Source organism: Colius striatus, chromosome 5, assembly GCF_028858725.1.
Source record: "Colius striatus isolate bColStr4 chromosome 5, bColStr4.1.hap1, whole genome shotgun sequence".
Classification (NCBI taxonomy): Eukaryota; Metazoa; Chordata; class Aves; order Coliiformes; family Coliidae; genus Colius; species Colius striatus.
In genome coordinates, this window is record NC_084763.1 from 11,077,214 (window position 1) to 11,100,684 (window position 23,471).

At 36.0% G+C, this 23,471-nt stretch overlaps 1 protein-coding gene across 1 annotated transcript in view; it reads left to right on the forward strand.

The window, feature by feature from the left end:
* LRRFIP2 (LRR binding FLII interacting protein 2) overlaps nucleotides 1–23,471 on the forward strand; it is a 57,506-nt gene that overhangs the window by 31,881 nt on the left and 2,154 nt on the right. The window contains exons 11-24 of the mRNA XM_061996888.1: nucleotides 56–136; nucleotides 1,588–1,776; nucleotides 3,226–3,333; nucleotides 5,661–5,705; nucleotides 6,376–6,489; nucleotides 6,931–7,002; nucleotides 10,904–11,074; nucleotides 11,694–11,786; nucleotides 14,578–14,670; nucleotides 17,576–17,677; nucleotides 17,904–18,033; nucleotides 19,261–19,310; nucleotides 21,595–21,715; nucleotides 22,729–22,808. Coding sequence (XP_061852872.1) covers nucleotides 56–136; nucleotides 1,588–1,776; nucleotides 3,226–3,333; nucleotides 5,661–5,705; nucleotides 6,376–6,489; nucleotides 6,931–7,002; nucleotides 10,904–11,074; nucleotides 11,694–11,786; nucleotides 14,578–14,670; nucleotides 17,576–17,677; nucleotides 17,904–18,033; nucleotides 19,261–19,310; nucleotides 21,595–21,715; nucleotides 22,729–22,808 — 1,449 coding nt within the window. The remainder of the gene's footprint in view (nucleotides 1–55; nucleotides 137–1,587; nucleotides 1,777–3,225; nucleotides 3,334–5,660; nucleotides 5,706–6,375; nucleotides 6,490–6,930; nucleotides 7,003–10,903; nucleotides 11,075–11,693; nucleotides 11,787–14,577; nucleotides 14,671–17,575; nucleotides 17,678–17,903; nucleotides 18,034–19,260; nucleotides 19,311–21,594; nucleotides 21,716–22,728; nucleotides 22,809–23,471) is intronic.

The window sequence follows — 23,471 nt, forward strand, 5'->3', positions numbered from 1 at the left end:
TCTTATCATTAGATGTTTCAGTGGTCATCAGATAAAGTTGCGCTTTTCTTCATAGGTGTCTCCTTCTGTAAAAACTGGTTTGATAAGAAGTATCAGTTTGGTTCGTAAGCACCATTTGCATGGTTGCCTTAAATGTGTATTGTATGGCCATGAGGCTTGACAGTATTCATGTGCATTTTTTTCATATTTTTAAATAAGGCTGCAGCTTGTGTATGTCATTTTGTGGAGACATGCAGTTTAATGTGTTTAACATTATTGTATTGCCTCTTCAAAATATTTTAGTGCTGTTTTACTGATCTTTCTAGAGACAAGCATTACGTTTATGAATACAACAATGATCTTGAAAAATGCTGGAGTTAGAATGAGTTAATCCAAGCATACTAAGTAACAACTGCATGTGTAACACTAAAAAATGGTATTTCAAGAACTTAAGCCTCTGAAAGAGAAAAATCGTTGTCAGGAAATTACAGAAACTTCTGGTAAAAAAACAAACAAACAAAAACTTTCAAATAAGGTGCCACATTTATATTTCAAGAGGATGGTACCTAACCTACACCTTTACAAAATAAAAAGTGTCTAGAAGTGTCATAAGAATTACTAAAATAGCTCTAGAAAACATTAGTTATCTTTAAGAAGTGACATGCATGCCTGAACCTTTATGCCTTTTGCTGCTACAGTAGTTCAAATGCAACTTACACTGCCATCGAGAGACACACTAAAGCTAAGTAAAAAATCAAGTATTACTTTCATATTTTTGTGTAGCTGGTGAAGTCTTGTTCTACACTTGGAAAGATAATTCACTCTCTTCATATTCTTCATATTCTTAAGAAAATGTTAGAGGATCCAGTGAAAGAACAAGACCATAATGACAGTTACTAAGTATAATTGTAGAGATCTCTTCATAGGTAGAGGGAAAGCAGCATGAGACTATCTTTTCTTTTGTAATTGTGTTGCCCAGAACTGCTTTTATTGTCCACTGCATAAACAGATTTCAGCTTTGCACCTTGAAACATTCTGCTTCAGAAAAACCTGTATGAGGGAACACCAAGTAAAACTGTTAAGTCTGCAGTGTATCCTCAAATTCCAGGGTGGATTAAGAATTGTGAATGCTTCAGAACACTGAAAACCAAATTGGAATTTAAATATTTAATTTTCCTCTGAAATAATGAAGTTTAAAAAAAAAAAACAAAACTATTTGGCTTTATTGCCAGGGAAATTCTTAGATTTCTATTTGGAAATAAACATTCTTAATAGTAGGAGAAAATACTGCTGGGAATCGTAAAAAATTTTTTACCCTTTCAGAAAGTACAGTGTTAACTGGAAAATTCATAAGATAGAGTTCTTATACATTACAGTATATAAGAATTACAGTGTGTTAGAATGTGATGTAATTATTTCTGAAACTGAATATAAACAGTATTTCATTCCCTCTTCTCAGGCATCTTTGCGTGGTGATGGATTACATAGTTCATATAGTTCTCGCACTGTAAGTGTAATAGGCTATTGGTTGTTTCTTTCATAATCTTTGTTTTCTGGAGACAAACAGCTATGAAAATTGTGAAAATTTCCTTCATAACTTTTCTTTAGCCATCTGAATACAGTTATTCTTCAAGAGCAAGCTCAGTTCGAAGTAGTCCTGTGGTGAGCGTCCTCTTGCATGATTTGCTGAACGCTTTGATACTAACACACAACGTGATGATGATGATTATGAATACTTACACTGGAGATCCTTTTACTGACCAACAAACAGACTCAGTTTTACAGTTCTGCATCAAAGTAAATTTCATTTGCCATAGACATGATTTTCAGCGAGATGTCAAGTTTTAGCAGTAAGATAGTAAAGTGTAGAAAACCAAGTTCCTTATTGCTGCTATTTTTTTGAATGTTTTTAATGTGCATAATTGGAAGCAACTGGAAACTGGAATGTAGTAAATTACTGAGATTACAAATTTATGGGGCAGGCAAATGAAACTGTTACTGCAACACATGTGAAAGTGTTTCTTTTTGGCAAGAGAACTAATACAAACTTTGTATCATGCAGTAAGAAGTATCTGTCTCATTTTTATGGTGACCAGTATTAAAAATTGAGAGAAATTTATTCCTGGATCTGTATTGTGTTAAAAGCATCTTTCCTAAAGAGGTCTTTTCATGTTGCAAAGTGAGTTGAACTCTGTTGTTCTGCACAGATCATCTGTCTTACCTTCAGTGGTACAGCTGGTTATGTTCCACAAAGAAAAGGAGATCAGTGTTCTAATATGGGTTAAATTGAAACACTTGGTCCTTTTTTAATTTTTCATGTATTCTTAACAGTGTTGTAGAGACTAAACAAATAACAAGCTTGTCAAAAACCGGATGGTTTTAGCTACAGCAGGTGTCAGTGAATTTTTGAGAGTATAGGAAAATTGGAGTTTTGCTGTTGCCTGATGAAGTACTAAGAAATATTGACGCCCATCTGTAAAGTCTCTTGAACTATTTTAAATACTACTTGACTCCTTAGTTTCTCTTATCATTAATTTCTTAGAAGTGCATACTTTATATAGGAACATATCTGTATCTCAGTATGTACTTGTGATACAAATAATACCACTGTACTATTCACTCACACTAGTGAGTATTGAATAGAGTTGAAAGTATCGGTTCTGAAAATCAGGTTAAGTAAAAATCTAATCTGTAACTTCACTTTCTACTGTTAATATTGGTTAATACTGGTTAATACTTTTGCTTCACACTGAGTGGCACATTGGAATATATCTCAGTACTTGCTAGAAATCAAAAAAGAATGTAGGAGAGAGAAAGTAGAAAAAACACAAGTGAAGAACTGTGTGGTGTATCTTCATCTTAAACTGTATTGGATTGGTTTGGTAAACCCATTGAGAAATCTATTAGAAGTACAAAAGGTATAGCAGAAGTAACAGTAAGGTTTATCAGATTTATAGACTTTTCAACAGCAAAGATAAGTTGGTTTTGAATAAAAAGAGGACAGTGTAAAAGCAAAGCATGTGCTGTCTGAAGTATTTGCATCAGTGTGGCACGTATTCCTGCAGACAAATTTAAAATAGCAAAAGTCTAAAAGAGTAGTTAAGATTTTACAGCTGTTAAACTGCTAGAAAAGCAAGAATAGATTGCAATATTGGAAATTTTTCCTGTTTTGGGTTTTTTTAAGTAAACTGTTGTTCATTCTGTGATTATCATCTTCAGTTCTTTCACTCTTCTTATCTTTTGAAGTCCTCTGATTTTTCTGATCAAAGTGAAACTGCTGCTGACTATTTTAGTCGTTCCAACCGCAGGGGAAGCATTGTTTCCGATGCAGATGATGTCCAAGGTTTGAATAGTGTGAGTGTAATGCTTGTTGTTATAATCTGACCAATACAGCAAAGTTACTAACCATGGATTTTCTTTCCCAACTCTGAAAGAGTAAATACTGTAAAAGCATTCAGAGTTATTTAATGGCAAATAAGTTTGTTGAGGGTTTGGGGCCATGTTTTGTATAAAAATGTCTGGAGACTGAATTTGTAGAAAGCATGCTGCTTTATTTTAAGGGGATTTTGCCTGCTCCTAAAGCATGTGACAAATGTTAACACTTCACATTTTTTTGTGTGTTTTAAGCATCATTAGAATGTAAAATGTGTCTTGATTTGGTTCCTTATGATCAATAACAATGTGTGGTTCCTTTGTGTATTTTTTCAATCCTCCTGCTTGGTTTAGTGACAAAGATAAATACTCAAAACTGCCCTAATTAATGTATTTTAACTTACATTCATTCAAGCTGAGATTTTATCAGGATCCATTACTCATGGAGTACTCATTGTTGGTTGTGCTTTTGTACTAGATTCCAAGTCACTAGAGCATGTTACAGGAAAATGATCATGATGTTTGTACTGTGCTTCCCTTAAGTCAGAATGTTGTTTACACCAAGCCTAGTTGATTTCTCTTGATTGCTGTGATAAGTTCTAGAAATTCTTGTTACTTGCAGTCACAATTTTTGTGTTTAATAGTGGGGAAAATATGGACATTTCTGTTCTTAGGCATGTCTTTGAAATACCAGTCAGGGTTAGCACATGCTGACCCTGGAGGAGAGGTTGGGAGCACTGGGCTTATTTAGGTGGGCAAAAGGGCTGCTACGTGGTCATCAGCAGCCTGCAACTACTTAATTAGGTAAGAGTCAAACTCTTCATAGCCATGCCAAGCAGTGTTGCAAGGGGCAGAAGCCTTACACTGCAGGACGTAGTAATAACAACTGCAAGTGTTGCTTGCTGACTCAATACAGCAAGGCAGGAGGACCACCATCTTCAAGAGCTGTTGAGGCTTAGCTTGCTAAAGCCACAGCTGACCAGACTATTGGCAGCAATTCTGCTTTGGTTGGAAGGCTGAACTAAGTGACTGCTAGAGTACCCCTACAGCCCTTGTTTCTGTGGTTCTTCATTTAGATTATTTAATACTCTTACAGTGCTATGTAACCTGTTATTTATATTTTGTACATGCTCAGAGCTTGAGAGAGCAACCTTTTCTCTAGTTTAAATTTTAGCTTTTAATCTCTAATATACCTTCTTTTCTGAATTAATGCTCTGCTAAAGGAAAATGTGGAGGCTGATGTTAGCAATATTAACTCCCTTCTCATCTGCTTTTATTATCATCATTATTACGTATTAATGGATTCTAAGCTTATATTCTTAAGTTATTCTAAATGGATACTTCAGATCAATTGGATTCTTTGCATCACTTGATCATCATAGTGGTGACAAATACTCACAATTTACAATTTCAATGCATCATCAGAGATGGTGAATTTACTGTGGAAACTCAACGTCGTTTCTATAGGAACCACAAGAGAAGAAAAAGAAAGCTCTCATAAAGCAAGCACTTCTTTCTGCTGTGATTGTAGCAGACTTCCAAATCTCTTGTCCCTGGCTGGGAGAACAGATGTTCTCAAAGAAGCAAGATATTTGAGATGACATACCTAATGTATCATACTTGATTTTGAAAATATGGCAACATGTTAAAGTCTTCATTTAATTCCACCTATTTTGATTCATAGAAATGTAGAAAGTATGGAACTCTACAGTGTGATTTTGAAATAAATAAGAAGAGGGAGGTGGGGAGTTGAGTAGTTCCTTTGCTTAGTCTTCAGTGCATAACATATGCATTTATATTATTTCATAAATTGCTGTTAATTACTACACTTTAGCTCTGTGCTTCTGCCTGAATTGGTTTTGTCCTGTTGTAATTGGAGGTTTCACCAAAGAGAATGAAGGAACAAATGTGTTTTCTAGTCACTAGGACATTCACACTGGTGTTGCTGATTGTCTGGAAGTTCACTTGCATGAAGCTTCGTGTTTGTTATGCCACCAAGTGGTGTAGTCACTACCCTGTTGAAAACTTAAAATAGTGAAACCATGTTTTGTTATTAAACTTTGTTATTAAATACTTTAATATTGGTAATGACTTTTAACACGCCAGAAACTTTTTTGCAGTTGAGATAAAAAATACTTCTTCAGGCTGAATATATTTTATCCTGTCTTGATCTATGTTCAATTCAGGATTTTCTTCCTGTTTCATTTTTTTATTCTTAAAAATCTCTTAGCATCTTTTAACAGATGATGGTGATTCAGTAGCCCCTCAGTGCAAAAGATATATTGTGATCTCTTTGTTTTCTCTTTCAGCTGGAAGAAAAGAGTGAAAAATCACATTCAGAAATATTTTCCAGGGTAAGAATTTTTAATTTAAAACTTAATACTAGTCAATACTCATCCACAAATATTTAAATGCTTCAAATAGTATAAATACTGTGGTTCTAGTAGTTTGTTTACATTCTGGTTTAGTTGGTTGTAAGAGCGTGCAAAGAGCTATTTTAGACACTTTTTTTAATCTCCAAAATTAGTGCTCTGTGTCTTTTATTTCCTGAGGAAACAATGAATTTTAATTCTTCAGTCTACTTTGAGCAAGTATTAGTTTCTTAAAGAATTTATTTTCTGTGTGAGAAATATTTATCAGAAAAGGCTGAATTTTAAGTGACATGGGCTACAAAAACGAACATGCTGGATTCCACTGGAGACCTTCTTCTGAATCCTGAGTGGCAGAAATTATTTTAAAATTCATTAAAATGCGTTAATTTTTCAACTCTAATACCCTCCCTGAACAGAGAGATTAGAACTATAATGTTATGGTAACTGATAAGTCATCAAAGAAATCAACATTTCAATAAGAAGAAACATAAGCAGTGGAAAATCATTAATGCCGAATATCTGTAAGCTGTTAAGAAATGGTGAAAAGAAGAGTGAAAAGTGTTCCTATGACTGAAGAAATCTGTAGAGAGTAATGTCAGGTATAGCAGAAATGATGATATGGTTCCTGATACAATGTTTTTCCCTTTTTAAGCCATCTTCTCGCAATTCAGTAAGTGCAACTCCTCTAAGTGGCAACTCATCTAGGAGAGGAAGTGGAGACACAAGCAGTTGGATCGATCCTGATGCCTCCCTCAGTGAATTACGGGTAAACTGCATTTTCAGAGAATGTGGAGCTAGTTGAAGTTTGTATTTGTGGTTGGGAGGGATTTTTCTTTGTTATAGAAATTCTAGTTTCTAAATGGTAGGAAAAGTTATGAAGATGGAATTTTGAATCACAAAATCTATCTGTATTTACCTTGATGATTGTATTTGTTGTCTTCATAAATATGGTGATAAACATTTAGCTTACAAAATAAGACTTTGTTTATGTCAAATTTGAAACGATTCTGTCATATTTGAGAGAGCTTGGATTCAGGGCTATAAACAAAATCTTAATTTCCATCTAACTGTGAAATAATTACCTCTTCTGTGAATAATTTCAGGCTTTGGCATTTGACAGAAGTGCGTGTAAGCCTTTTAATGTTTTTTTAACTATAAATTATTTCCCCATACTTCTTATGCAATGGTTCATTCCCATGTCCTGCAGGATATCTATGATCTTAAGGACCAGATACACGATGTAGAAGGGAGATACATGCAGGGACTTAAAGAACTAAAGGTATCAGGGCTCCTTCCGAGCATGCATTTTGCATGGGTGTTTTTGGGTAATGGAGATATCACTGGTTCAACTAACTATATAAGGCTTTACTAACAAGTTTTAAAGTTTCTTTAAAGCATGTATCTAACTTTTAATACACAGTGAGCACCATCATCCTAAGCTTGCTACGTGAGTAAATTAAGGTATACGTGAGGTAGTGTATGTTATTTTGTTTTATGTTAAAATAGAATTAAACTTGTTTTAGCAGGTGTTTTTGAAAGAAGGTGAGAGGTTCAGTTTATTTTTTTGTAGAGTTTTGTTACTAAATAAATGTTCAAAGCAATTGCTATGTATTAAATGGGGAAGAAATAAATGGAATATAGCTATGACAAAGAACTTCAGTTTGAGCAAATACTACAACTTACAAAGCAACTGAAGTAATAACTTGGGAAGATATGCTGAAATGAATCTGAGCAGACATACTGCTTTCAGGAGATCACTTTTTTTTTGGTCCTTTTCCATTAAGAAAGAAAATAGTTTATTATGATTTACATTCCTATGATCTTTTACTAAGTTATAGGTTGATATTTTCAGCATTAGGTTAATGAAATTTATGTATATTTTGACTTGTATATATGTTTTTCTTTTGTAAGTTTTTACACAACAGTTTGCAGTTGAAGTATGATTATATTTCCTCCTTCTGTATTGAAGGGAAACTGAATACAGCAAGTGAGGTAGCTTACAGATCCATCTGGATCCATGGTTCTCTTAGAAAGTGGAATTGCATTTTATGCTATTATTAATACTGAATTACGTGTTCTAAGCTAATTTGCCTTCCATTGAGATTCTTTCAGGAACCTTTCTTTCTGCTTAGGTATTGCCTTTTTCTCAAGTTACTAGAACACCTGCTTTTACATTTCTTTGAAATGTTTTATTCAGTGGCTGAGTAACAGAGGTTTGTAATAACATTCTTTTCCTTTCCCTTGTTGTCCATCCCTTGTTCTAAGAGTGTAGTTTTCACCTGGCTACACATCGGCTGTCTGTTAGCAGAGTAATGTGGATAGTTCTGATTTCAAATCAGAAATCTTCAAATCTTTTCATGTCTGATTAAGTTTTGTTGATTCTTTCTATACTCTTGTATCAACTGGAAAGGAATCATTTTCTTTCCTCAATTTTAATCTTGTATGTAGTTAATAGAGCACACTTATGTCTGCTGGGCTTAATCATCTTTTTCTAGCCAAACAGGCTAATTTGCATAGTCCTTTGACTTTCCTGATAGTATTGTGGATGCTATTTCTTCATAGCTTTGTTATGTGCAGAGTCTTATCAATTTTCATTCCAGCCTGTTCCCACTGCTGCTTCCTTAGGCATCCCACTGCCTCATTAAGTGTTTCAGAAATTCGTCCAAATCCATATTACTTCTTGCCAGAATGGAAGATTACTGAGACTGTGTGGAATCCTCAGTCCATTGGGAACTAGTGGTGCTTTATTTGGAAGAAGGAAGAGTTCCAAAAAAGTCTTAGCAATGTTCCTTCATTTTTTAATTGGTCAGAGATTCTTAGGCATGGCTTGATTTCTTTCTTGGAAGCAAATCTCACTTTTCTGTCTCAAAATCTATTCTTCTTCCACAGCTGAGGACTTTTTTTGTTAATGGCATTTTAATGCAATTGTTTAAGCCCCAGTCTAGTCTCCTCTTTAAGGCTGGAGTCCTGGATCGTGTGGCATACAGTAAGAGTTTGAGACAACCGGGTCTGAGAAGTGCCGGAGGGGTGGAAGTGGGAGTATCACTATTTATAGCTGTCTGATAGGAGGCTGTAGAGCAGACTCCTTTCAGAGGTGCATAGTGACAGTGGGACATAACAGACAAAAGTTTCATTGTAAGGGCAGAAATTCCAATTGACATCAAGAAAAAGACTTCTCACAAGGCAAACAGTGAAATATGAATCAGATTATCCAGCTAAGTTCTGCCGTCCATATCTCTAGAGATGCTTAAAAGGAACTGGAGGTGAACTGTGAGCAGCCTGATCTTGGTTGGCCCTGTTTAATTAGGAGATGGGCCCAGATGGCATCCCAAGATCTCTGCCAACCTAAATTACTACATGACTCCACTCGCCACACACAGAAATAGTCAAATTGGATTTTTTTCCTGGTTGTATGCTTTTATTAGCTTTTGTATCTGCTCATGAAAGGACTGCAGCATTTGTTTTAATCCTAGCATTTTTCTGTTTGCCTCTAAATTGAATTGTTGTTGGAAAGTCTTTGGAAGCTTTACTGTCTCTGACATTTTCTTTTACCAAACTTTACAAGATTTCTCATATTTACACTATAAAAAAGTGATCTCAATTGTTTTCATTTTAAGAATTACTTGAATGCACTTAGATGTGTTCTTTATTTATTATTTTCTCTTATCCTGTATCTTCTTGGCTGTTTCCTATTTACTACTTTCCAGATGATAATGATACTTTCCTCCTGTATTCACTACTTAGTGTTTCGTGTCTCCTGATCAGGAGATGTCTTAAGGTGATTTCTTTTTCTGGGATTTCTAAAATACTGTATTTTCTCCAGCACAATATTCCAGAATTCAATGAGTGGAACAGAGATATAAATACATGTGATGATAATTAAATTATAAAAGGGAAGCTTTCTTAAAATGGAGATTTGTAACATGGAGTATTTGATTTTCTTACAATGGAATATTGAATTGTGACTTTTTTCTCTAAAGAGGAGACACAAACATGATTCAGAATCAAAAATGATTTTTTTAGTTTTACTGCATAACAGATGTCACTCTCCAATGTCTTCTCAGGAAATTTGCGTTGTCAACACCTTTTTCACTAATCTCATAGTCCCTGGTCCTACTCTTCTGTTTTCTAGAAAACCCAAGCCTGCTGCCCTTTCTGTGCTAGCACTCCCACTGTCATCATACAAAGAATTAAAAATGGAGGTTATGCTACCTAGGCTTTCAAAGAACAGATTATATGAAGCACTAGGGAGTTTGTAGTAGGCCACAGACCTACTTTGAAAAGGGAATACCTTAATAAATAACTTTCATTTCTAAAATTAGGACTATTTTTTGTATTTTTGAAAGAATGCATATTGAAATCGTTGTGGGTTTGGAAGTACCTGCAGCGATTGCTGTTCTAGCATTGGAAGAGTTGATATTTATTACAGTACTGAGAAAAAAATAACAGGATAAAATTATTTTTTAATTACTTGAAATTATTTTTGAAATTATTTTTCATTTTAAAGTATTTTTGTAAATATTTGTGAATTGTGTAACAGGGCGCAGAGCAAGGCATGTGTGCACCTTCAGGTAGAGAATCGAGCAGGTGAATTTCTACATGTTTTTTCAAATCTTAGTAAGAAACAAACACCATGTCTGCGTAAACAGAATCATTATTACTAAAAAGTGTGACTATCTGAAAACTTCCAGGTAATAGAGCACAACTAAAGTAATAAGCATTCAGTTAAAACTACTCTTAAGAGATATTTCTGTGATGTTTATTAACATTTGAGTTCTCAGTTTTGTTGCCTCATACCAAAGTGTTTTCTCATGCATGCACTGAAAATAAAATGAAGCTGTGATATTACTGCTTGGTAGTCATAAAGCTTGATAGGAATTTGGCTTATGCTCTACCTAGCAAGTAATAGTACTTGGTAGAGAATTCAAGTGGAATATTTTCTTGTAATTTTCATAGTTCTGTACTGAAGACTTTTCATTGCTGTTTATGACTGAACCTGAGTAATGGAAATTGAACTGTGACTTGGTATCACTAAAGGGAAGACATTAATTATAATTCAGAAACAAAAATGGTTGTTTAACTTGACTGTGTAACAGGTAGCACTCTTCAGGTGGTATTTTAATATTAAAATGATGTGTCCAAAAGTTAAACTCTAATGTAAGCCTTTCTACTCCCTATAGGATTCCCTAGCTGAAGTTGAAGAGAAGTACAAGAAAGCTATGGTTTCCAATGCTCAACTAGACAATGAGAAAAACAACTTGGTTTATCAAGTGGATACTCTGAAGGATGTCATTGAGGAGAAAGAAGAACAGATAGCAGAATTCTATAGGGAGAATGAAGAGAAATCAAAGGTACTGATTTTTAAGACTTTCCTTTTTTCCTAATTATAAAGAAAACTATAGAAGCCTGATCTGCTTAGTAAGAATGGTTGAAAACTTTTGAAATAGTAGGAAAGACTCAGTGACTAAAGATGTTTTGAGTATTGTACTGGTTTAAAAAAATCCAACAAAACAACAACAAAAAAAGCCACCAGCACCCCCAGAAAAAAAAGTTATTTGATTTAAGTCATTTGCTAAAGAGAAAGTATGCCTCTAGATTGAATTGGATAGGTTCAGTCCCAGTTTCTTGGAAAAAAAAGATCTGTGTGGCAGTTTTCTCCATCAATCTTTATATAAATTCAGTATCAGAGCTTTTCTCATTAATATTCTGGTTAAGCCTCTAGGACATCTTTTCTTTTTAAACTACATTTTATTAAATAATGTTCTATATAGTAAGTACCTAAAGAACTTATCTAAAACACTGATTCTGTGATTTTTTTTTTTTTTTTTTTTAATCCACTTGTTAAGCAGAAATTCTCAAAGACTTGCAGTAGAATGTTGTGTCAAGGGATATTACTATTTTTTTTAAACTTGATGTTTAAAATGAGTGGCAAACCCAAAATAAAATAAATCATTAATTTATTTAATATAGGAATTGGAAAGACAGAAACATACATGCAGTATCCTACAGCATAAGCTGGATGAACTTAAAGAGGGACTTCGACAGAGAGATGAATTGATAGAGGTATGTTCATATGAGTGTATGATAGAACTTGTGCAAATAAGTACAGTGTAAGATTCAAATGGGAACAACCGTCACACACAAAATGAGCTTAAATATCTCACAAGTTTAAGAAAAATGTATCTTGTTTTGGTGGATAAAATGCTAGCTTTTCTAAATTGATAAAGTTGAAAATGTCTCTGCAAGCTTTTCAGATGTGTAACATCTTGTAAAATCCTTGATTCCTGTGGTTCTCTCATGAACGTTCCTTATCTTTTCTTCCTTGTGAGGAAAGAACTAATGTTTCTATGGCCAAAATTTCTTTGCATAGCTGGAGTTCTGATGCATGGATAATAACAAATGTTATTCTTTGCCTTTCCTAAATGTCTTCATTTAAGTTATTTCAGATTTTTGGTAGCATCAGCCAGTGAAGTTTGCAGTAGTGAATGTTTATCAGTCAAGCATAAATACAGCAATGGTGATCAACATGTCATTGGGTCATAATTACGTTGCTGGATGTGTGATGTCTTCTTTTCCCTCTTGCCCTATTCTTTTCTCCTCTCAACCTTTTCTTCGGGAAACAAATCAAAGTGCCCTAAAATCACAAGGCTATTATCAGTTTTCATTTTAAAGATATATGCTGTCAGCAGTATGTGGGTGTCCATCTTCCATTGATTTTACTTCTAGCACCAGAAGTTACAGTTTAATTAATACCATATTTTCCCACCATTTTTTGATTTCAGTAAAAATGCATTATCTTTAAGTGAATGGGCCAAACTTTCCATTACCTGACTTTCAAAAGCTGTATAATATTGCATTTCCTTGATCTTTTTTTTTTCCTCACTAAGTTCTCTTGTGCTCTCCAGGTAGTAATACAGTAACTGTAAAAGGCTTCTGAAACAGCAAGTTCTGATAGTTGCTCTGTCACTTGCTGTGGATTACAAAATCATAGAATGATTGGAGTTGGAAAAGAGCTCTTAGAGGTCATCCAGTCCAACTCTTTGCTAAAACAGATTCACCTCAGTTGGGTCACACAGAACATGTCCAGGCATGTCTGGAAAACTCCAGAGAAAGAGACTCCAAACCCTCCCTGGGCAGCCTGTGCCAGTGCTCCCTCCCCCTCCCAACGGAGAAGTTTCTCCTTATGTTCAAGTGGAACTTCCTGTGTTCCAGACTGTGCCTGTTACCCCTTGTTCTGTCACTGGACTCCACAGAAAACAGACTGGCTCCAACCTCTTGACACACCTGCCCTTTAGGTGTTTCTAAGTGTTGATAAGTTCCCTCCTCAGTCTTCAGGCTAAACAACCCTAGGTCTTGCAGCCTTTCCATGTATAAAAAGATGCTCCAGTCCCCTGATCATCTTGGTGGCCCTGTGCTGGACTCTCTGCAGCAGTTCCCTGTCCCTCTTGAGCTGGGGAGCCCAGAACTGGACACAGGACTCCAGATGAAGCCTCACCAAGGCAGAGGAAAAACGAAGTGAACCTCCCTCAACCTGCTGCCCACACTCTCCTTAAATGTCATCTAGGGTGCTATTGGCCTTCTTGGCCACAAGGGCACGTTGCTTGCTCATGTTGAGTTTGCTGCTCACCAGAACTCCCAGGTTTCCCTCTGCAGCAGGTCAATCTCCAGCCTGTATTGATGCATGGGGTTGTTCCTCCCCAGGTGCAGGATTCTGCACTTGTCCTTGGTCAACCTTATGAGGTTCCTCTCTGTCCAGCTCTCAAGCTTGTCCAGATCTCACTGAATGGCAGCACAACCTTCTGGGGAATCAGCAAGCCCTCCCAGTTCAGTGTCACCAGTGAACTTTCTGAGGGTCATCTCTTCATTTGGCTCACTCTCTTTGACTTCACTGCAAATTTAAACTGCTCTGGTTCTTGTTTAGTTTTTTTGGTTTGTTTTTGTATAACTGAGGTTGTTTTGGTCCTTTTGCTTTCAAAGTGTGTGAACCAAGACCATACAATAGATTTGTCTGGAGTGTTTCCTTTTTTAGAACCTAGCATGTGTTGAACTTTCACCAAATTCATACAGTATCTTGAAATATTTGACCCCTATTTACCATTTATGTGAGTAAATGTTCCATCAATTACCACACACAGAAAATCTAGACGAAGCCATTCAGCTTTTTGCAGAAGCACATTGTCTTCCATTCCCAGATGTAAAATGAAGTTCACTCATTAGGAGAGCAAGAAATTGTTTCTAACTCTAAAAATTCTTGTCATTCTCATACATAATTACATGAGCATAGCAAACAGTTATTTTTTCAGGGCAAGCAGCAAAATACACTGTATGTCAGATAAAAAACAGGACCTCACTTGATATGTAGTAATATTGTATCAGAAAGCAGTCAGCGGCTGTATTTCACTTCCTGAATGCTTGATTCAAACTTCCTTCTTTATATGTACAAAGATATATTTTTAATGTTTTCTATTTTGTAAAATATTAATAAACTCACTTCCAAATGGGACTTGAATGTACTTGAACCTCCAAAAGGGTAGTTAACGTCCTGTAAAAAGGATTTATCCCCAGTATGCAGTGGGAACTGTTAGTAATGCACTACATTCTCCCAAACAATTCACAACAATTCACAACAAACAATTATTGTTTGAATAAAATTAATTACTGTTCTTTTCCATGGATTCATGAGGAATATATTATGTTAAATTGCACCCTTTTTCTTTAACTTCATGCTCATAAACTCTTTGGTTGACTTCTGTTCTTTTAATTTCCTTTATCTATTTGAATGTTGTTGGGTTTTTTTCTCCATTTCCTTACTTCTCTTTCCTCTTTTATTCTTCCCTCATCCTATTTATTACAGGAGAATCAACGCATGCAGCAGAATATAGACTCCATAACCAAGGAGGTGTTTGATCTCCAGGAGACAATTAATTGGAAAGATAAAAAAATAGGGGTATGAATCAAATATGGGAGGAAAGATTTGTTTTTTCATTTTAGAAGTAGATTGATGCCCCCCATATCTGAAGGAATGCTGTGTACTCCAAAGAAATGAAGGCCACTACCAATTTAAATATTTTAAACATCTTGCAGTTTTTATCCTCTATATAAAATAAGCTCCATTTCATCTTTACTTGCATAATGATGAATAATACTAATTAAATTTAAAACATAATAAACTGCTAGACATACAATTCTATAGTTCTTTACAAAATGTGTTTTATCTGGCTTGAGAAAGTCTTAATTTCCTTATTCTTAACAAAGGTAAGAATGGGCTGGGTCTATGTAATGATCCATAGTGGCATAGCAATAATTTCATTTTATAGAGATTTGAAATTGTTTTTAAAGCTTTTAATCTTCTTACAGACAAATGTAATTCTCAAAACTGAACAGTTCAAACCTTGCTCACCATTGACTCCTGCCACTCTCATCATCTTAACAGTTTGCATCAGAAGAGTGGATTTCCTTTACGCTGCCTGAAAAAAGTGGGACAAAAAAACAGATTTTGACACATACAGATTTCTTTGAAGTTAAAGTCACTTTGAAAAGTGGCTGACAGTGCCAAGTTAAAAAAAAGCTCTCTTATACTGTCTTTTTCCAGTCTATTTCATATGAGTCCTTTAATTCATATTACAGTCTTACATGAGGAAACATTTAAACATTTTAAAGGTTTTTTTGAACATTCTTTTCACATTTCATAACCATATTCTTTCCATACTTAACTCCTCACCTTTGTGAAATTTTGTGCAGTTGCAATTTTTTATTTTTCTACAGGCACATTTCAAATACTTTGCCACAGTCATTAGAGAACATATCATTTAGCTAATGCTGAAAAAATATAGCTACCAGGCAGATTAACAAGTAAGATATTTTTAACTTTAGCCAAAGTTTTCCTTCCAGTTTCTCTGTTTTGTACACACCAAAACTGGATTTTGGTTTTCTTTTTTTTACTGTCTCAGAATAGGGATCTCTTAGTTCTAATGTCTGAGTGCTGTTGTCTTTGCTTTCTGATGTCTATTAACTAAAACCATTTACATACTTTTCTTAGCTCACAGTTTTTGTCTTTCTCCCCAATACTGAGTGACTTTGCTAAGTTTTACTCTATTCCAGCTGCAGAAGTCTCTGAGAAGCTTCACAAAGTATAACTAGAATTATAATATAGTTTTATAATGCATACAAGACTAATGCTACCTCAAAAGAAGAAATGGAAGCAGCTATTGTATTATTGGTGGCTCCAAATTGTATGTGCCTTGCCAGTTTGAAATTAACAATCTCATATCTGAGTTTGGTATAGATTTTGTGAAAGTTTTTTGAATATTTAGAATATGGGACCTCAAACAAATCTGCTTTCTGCCAAATGATCGGGTATCTTAACACAGACCTGTAGAGCTTAGTTGTCCTGATTTCTGCCCCATGTCCATAGGTAGAGATATATGATTATATCAGTTTAATTTCCTTTCCCTCTCCAAGTTTTCTGTTTTCCAACACTTGTGCATAGTGGGTGAGGATAGAAAGGCTCTTTTGGAAAGGCTAGCAGCATCGCAGGGCACTGCCAAGGATTTGTCTGCAATGTGACTCTGGACTTCTGTCTGTCCATTCTCTCAAGTGGGGAGCTGACTTCCCTCTTCTTCTCTGCTGCTATTCTTCAGAAAGGCAAAGGATATGTATCATTATGTGCAAACAAAGTGATGCAATGATTAAATTTCTTCATGCTGTTGTACTGTAGTTGAAGGTCTACTATTTGTTAGGAAATAAAAGAGCATCTTGTGAGTTCTTGAACTATGAGGTGACAGCTAATGCTTTCACACATGTTGAATTACCTGTATTTTAAATGTTAACATTTACATATTAATAAATCAGATGCAACTGCATCTCTTAAACTTTTCTATGGAACTTGAGTAATGCAACAAAACATTGCTCTGGCATGTGAACTCTAGATAATTATTAAAACTCAGCTTCCTGCAATTGATATGTGGGGAAATTACAATACAAAGCTATTCACCTTCATTTCTTTCTTGGTATCAGTCCATTCCGGAGCACTCCTGCATGACAAAAGGTTTAGTTGGATAATTCTCTTGGCAAAACATGTATGCTTTTGCAGTCACTGTATGGTCAACATTATTTTGTAATGCATGCAGTTTTGAGTTTAAATGGATTACTGGGATGCTGCCCAGTCAAGTGAAAATGTCTCATTAACTGCCAGGTAACACAGCTGTAGCATAAGTGGGCAAACCCACACACATCCATATTGTGCTTCTAGCCGCAATCTCTTTGTTGTGTTTAAATAGCATTGCTTGGTGTTTGCTCCTTTTTTTCCCCCTTCTAAAACTGCTTTGGCTTTAGTAAAGGATGATTGGAATACTCTAAGCAAGTAGTTAATTAACTAATATTTGTAAGTAGATGACAGACATATATCCAAGGTCTTTTGTAAGGTAAGATTTCTTCTATACCTTCTAGAATGTAGATAAATCAGTTCAGTGGATGGGACGTATTAATTAGGATCTCTGCCAATTGAGTTCAGCAAAACTTATTTCTGTTCACATGATGCCTGTATTAAGAAGACTCACTTAGTAGTTTAGTATTTAGTTTATCAAAATCTAAGAGTAGAGTACACTAAATAAAAATATATTCTAAAATCTACTAAGATTTGCCTGGGAAAAAATTGTCATAAGCATGCAGCAATGAGGCTAGGTATCTGATGTGTAAATGGTAGTTATCAGAAATAGATGTTTATATATAACAAATACCCCTTTTAAGTTCTTTACTTTTTTTAGCTCTTTGTATTTACTTCTAGAAACTCTCTGTCTGTCATATGCTTTTTCTCTGTGCCATTCTTTTTCTTGCTATCTGCCTGAACCCAGGCCCTAGAAAGACAGAAAGATTACTTTGACTGCATTAAGAAAGAGCGAGATGAGCTCAGAGAGGAGTTGGCTGACCTGAAGGAAACAATGAAGAGAGGAGAGGTATGTTGGTAGTAGTTACTTTATAGTAACAGAGACCCAGGAATGGGTCATGAAATAAAAGTCAATGAAATGTGCGGTGTCAAAACCTGACCTTAGGGTAGGATAAGTGGCATGTTTCATTATAAACCATTTCAATAAACTTGGAAAGCTTTTTAAAAACTTTCCAGTCCAATTGTATTTTAGCACTGCTCTTGTATCACAGGTTTTTTTCCTTCTGTATTTTTAGAAACATGGATTAGTTATCATTCCAGATGGCACACCGAATGGTGATGTCAACCATGAATCGGTTGGTGCAATAACAGTTGTATCACAGGAAGCTGCTCAAGTCTTGGAATCTGCAGGAGATGGACCACTAGGTAAAAATACCCTAACATACTTTGTACAGTATTTGTTTTCCTCTTCTTCATAGCAGATTGTGATTTACAGCCACAAAAAGATACCTGTGATGCGTCTGGAATACTGGCTTACACAACTGTCAGGATTGGAGAGGGGAGGGTTATGCTGAGTGAAAAGACAGATGCATCTTTTGAATAATACTGAAAACATAGAATATGCTTGGATGTTTATAACTGATTAGATCTCTTGGTCCAGTTTCTGGTTTATTTCTGTGATTCATGAAAGAAATTCTTTTAAAAGTATGTCCAATCAATGAAAGAACTTCTCTTAGAAAACCAAATATATATTCTTTCTCCTTCCTTGAAATACTCTTGCCTTTATTAGTGTAAAAGAAGTGCACTCTTATCACATTCACTAGGAGAAAAAACTTTAAAAACACTAAAAAACTGACACAGACCACAGAAGGATAAAGGTCAGAGGGGGCTTTATTTTAGCTTGATTTTATCTTTAGAGTGAACAGGTTATAGTATGCATAGTAAATCCACTGTACAACTGTGTTACCATGTAAAGAAACACCTATATAGACTTGCATGATATTTGTACATAATATGTAGTAGTTACATATTTTTGACAAGAAATTAGACTTGACAGATGTTTCTGCTGTGGCCTTAGTGAAATACAGATGTCTTTATGCTTTGTTACTGTCAAAGTTAAAATTTCCAAGGGAGCTGTTCTAATCTCAATGGTGTTGCTTGAAAGACTGTTTCATAGCCATTACTGTTTAGAAATCTTGCAATGTTCCTACAGGTCCTTTACTAATCACTTTGGTTTTATTTTCAGGGAAGCTTAGTGCCTTCCTTGAAGAGACAGCAATCTTAAAGAATAAGAGAGGGAATAAGAGTACATAATCAGAATAAAATTCTGTTGGAAATGGCTCTTCTAGATATTGGGACAAAGCTGGGTTTTATTATTCATTTTTTGAATCCTTAGTTAATTTACTTCAAGGAATTAGTTCTTGCTTTAAAAGAAGTGATACTACTATACAGTGAATGAAGTGTTTTTCCCTTTTTTCTGCTAATAGCTGAAGGCTGGCATGTTGCTATTAATGAGATAGCAAAGTTTTATGCTCCTGGTGTTATTAGTTTTAAGTTTCAAGGGCATTTTACTTTAAAATTAACTAACAGTTATAAAAGCTATTTTCTAAGTTACAGACCTCTCTGGGTTTTAATTTGATTCTTTGATTTTAGATGTTCGGCTACGAAAACTGGCTGGAGAAAAGGAGGAATTACTGTCCCAGGTAAAAGAAGCTGTTCTCTTCAGAAATAGACCTTTGTGTTGATTTGCAGACAATTCATATATTAGCAATATAACCAAATATTGAGAACTAAAGGTGCTTAATCAAGCACTTAAGCACTAAAGCAAAATACAATATTCAGCTTCTTACCTGATGGTTATGAGGAATTACCAGCTGCTCTCACTGATGTCCTTATCCATGTGACTCAATCTCAGTCGGTAAAAACCTGTGTTTCACCAACAGGTTAACTGAAATGTGTCTGACTGCTGATTCTACTGTTACTACATGTACTTAAAGCTGTTCCTTCCGTCTGTTTTATGTGGAAATACCCAAGTTAGTAAAATGACATTCTTATAAGCTCATGTGGCACTTTCTGCTCATTTGCCAAGTGGTACTATTTCTTTGACCATTTCAGTTACTGAAATAGAAACCTACTGAAATAGGTCGCATAGGAACATGTCCAGGTGGGTCTTGAAGACCTCCAAGGAAGGAGACTCCACAACCCCTCTGGGCAGCCTGTGCCAGGGCTCCCTCACCTCAACAGTGAAATAGTTTTTTCTTATGTTTAAGTGGAACTTTTTGTGTTCCAGCTTCATCCCATTACCCCTTGTCCTGTTGCTAGCTACTATAGAAAAAAGGGATGTCCCAACATCCTGACACCCAACCTTTAGATATTTCTAAATGTTAATAAGATCCCCCCTTAGTCTCCTCCAGACTAAACAGCCCCAGTTCCCGCAGCCTTTCCTCGTATGAAAGATGCTCCAGTCCCCTGATCATCTCGGTGGCCCTGCGCTGGACTCTCTCCAGCAGTTCTCTGTCCCTCTTGAGCTGAGGAGCCCAGAACTGGACATAGGACTCCAGATGAGGCCTCACCAAGGCAGAGTAGAGGGGGAGCAGAACCTCCCTTGACCTGCTGGCCACACTCTTCTTGATGCATCCCAGGGTGCATTGGCCTTCTTGGCCATGAGGGCACATTGCTGGCTCATATTTAGCTTATTATCAATCAAGACTCCCAGGTCTCTCTCTGCAGAGCTGCTCTTCAGCAGTTCGACCTCCAGCCTGTACTGGTGCATGGGGTTGTTCCTTCCCAGTTGCAGGACTCTTGCACTTGTCCTTGTGGAACCTCATGAGGTTCCTCTCTGCCCAACTCTCAAGCCAGTCGAGATCCCGCTGAATGGCAGCACAGCCTTCTGGGGAATCAGCCAGTCTTTCCAGTTTGGTGTCATCAGGGAACTTGCTGAGGGTACACTCTGTCCCCTCATCCAGGTGGTTGATGAAGATGTTGAACAAGACTGGCCCCAGAACCAATCCCTATGGAACGCCACTGGCCACAGGCCTCCAACTCAATTCTGTGCTATTTTATCAATATATATCAATATGTGCAATATTGTCAAAGTAATTATATCTTAATACTGTTCAGTATTGAGAAGGGAGGACTCAAGAAAACATAGGCCCATTGAACAATTGTTAAAAATACCACAGTTTTTGTGCCTCTAGTTGAGCACATTAAAATTGAAAATGAAATTAAAAGTGGTGGTGTCAACATGTGTGTTTTGCTGAGAGTGTGCCTTAATCTTTGTATAACTCCTTGATTTAGAATGCTAGTAAATTCTAGCATTGAATTGGGGCTATGAAATAGAAATAAAGTATTTTAACTCTAAAATATTAATATATAGATCTTTATATACTTCTATCACAAATGAGAGTTTTGCAAGTATAACTCTGATACTGCTAATCTGTAGGGCAGTATCTGAGAAATCTGTTCCCTGACTAGTGGAAAAATCCCGCAACAGCTGCTGTAGCATAAAATGGACCTGTTATAAGACTAATGCATACCACAGACTCATTTAGGACTGTTGCATCCAGGTGGAGTGAAAGACAAGCTTCCTCTCCCAAAAAAAGCTGTCGATGATTCCTTCTGTAAACTCACCAGGACAGTGTTCATTATCTTGAGAGGTGTTTAGAGTGTCAAAGGTATTCTGTAGAAAAAAAAGATACATGCAGAGTTTAATGCCAGTGCCTTCACTGGAAAGGCAGCTCTGTTAAGAGTTCCTGGGGACCCTGCATGGAAGAGAGATCCCTGCAGCACTGACCAAACTGGTGGGTTTGGGTTTAGCATTGCCATGCAGAAGGCACTCACCCAGCAGTGGGGATGAAGGACTGCAGCTACATGCCTTGGGCAGTAACATCTCAGGACTCCTTTGCCTTTTTCCTCTTGAACATTTAGATAACCCCACTATTGACCTTCTGGGAGTTGCTTTTTCATGAAAGAACACTTGTTTTTCAGGTTAGAAAACTGAAGATGCAGTTGGAAGAGGAACGACAGAAATACTCTAAAAGTGATGGCATGAGTTCAGATATCATAGGCTTAGAGAATGGTTCTGACCTACAGCTGATTGAAATGCAGAGTAGGTATATGGTTACTGTTCAAAGATTTTCTTATGGGAAGAGGAAACAGACTCTTCCAACTCCTTTTCCTATATTTTGCAGTAGTAGTGTTGTGAATGAAGGCATTCTTGAGCAACTAGGGGTTTTTGTTGGTGCATCGCATTGCAGGAAACTTCTCGCTACAGAATAACTTAATCTGCTTTTTTCAGCGTTGAGTAACAGCATTCTGGGAAGTTGATTTTAGTTATCAGCCTTGCCTAGAATGACTGGCATTAGTGGAACAAGTTCCATTTTTAGATTATAGAATTTGAGCTGAGATCTTTTGTTAATATATTCTACCTGTTTTTTTATTTGTTGAATCTTTTGATACAGAAACTCAATCTAAAAGACTGTTATTCTCTGAAGCAAAACATGAAAAACTAATGAATTTTAGTACACTGTTCAGTGTTGCTTCACAGAAGCACTAAGGTACTTTCCATTTCAAGCAACCTATTTCCTCAGCTGAAAGCTTTTACTTCTCTGACAGATTGTAGTTTAATATGGTTGTGCCAATGAACATGAAGACAACATTGGCAGTGTCAGGGCTAAAATAGCATTTGCTAAGTTCCTTGGAGTTTGTCAGGCAGGTCCAAGCCTTTTCCTTCTCATTCAAATATTATTACAAATTTTGATGCTAAGTGCTGCTGGGTTTTTGTCTGTTGTGATTTGACCTGTTTTGCGGTGTGTGTTTGGTTATGTTGGTACTGTTTTTTGAGAGATGAGTGTGCTGTCTAAATACATGTGCTTGAAAAGATATCTATACATCAGAGATGCAATGCACACTCTTACAGAGATAGTTATGTTCTCTAAATAACAGAAAAACTATTTCCTTTTCATATTCTCAAAAAAGATTGCTGAAAGAACATATAGACCTTTATAATCCTGTGTATGGGCTTCTCAATAAAATGGTCTTTTAAATGAATTTTAATAAACAGGAAAACTGCTGATTTAGCAAGTTGCTTTGAGTAACCCATTCATGTTGATCTTTGTCTAGGAGATGCCAACAGACAAATTAGTGAATACAAATTTAAGCTTTCAAAAGCTGAACAAGATATAACTACCTTGGAACAAAACGTAAGTGTATCTGTCATTTACTGTTACTACACTTGCTCTGCACACTTCTACAGTCCTTTTTTCAACAAAGCTACAAAAACATACATGATCATTTGATTTACCACTTGTTCTTTTGTTTGCACAGGGTGGCATTTTGTTTATGTTTTGTCCCATTTCCTGCAATTCAGTACCTATGTGAAGAGTCCAACCATAAGAGAAAATAATCTGGAGTTAATTTATTACAGAATATAAAGAGGACCTGAAGCTGCTAGTTCAAGAAAATGGGTTTATGTAGCTTAATTGCTAATAAGAAGGTTGTATAGACTGTGGAAGGGACATAATTCACTCTGAAATTCAAAAATGCTTGCATAGATATATACACACACACATACATATACATGTGTATATATATATGTATCTCACTGATTTACACACCCTTTGTGATTTTAAGTGGATAAGATGGTATTACAGTTCAGCAATTCCTTAGATCACTGAAAAAAGTCACATAAAGGATTATAACTTGGAGATGCACAGTTGATCTCTTTTGCCCAGCAACAGATTACTAGCCTGTCCTGTGGATTTGAAGGAAGCAGGGAGCTATAAATATAACCATCCAGCAAGTGGGCTTCAGCACCTGCAGGTTGCAACTTGAATTTATCTCAAGCTCCTTCTTTACTGCTGAAG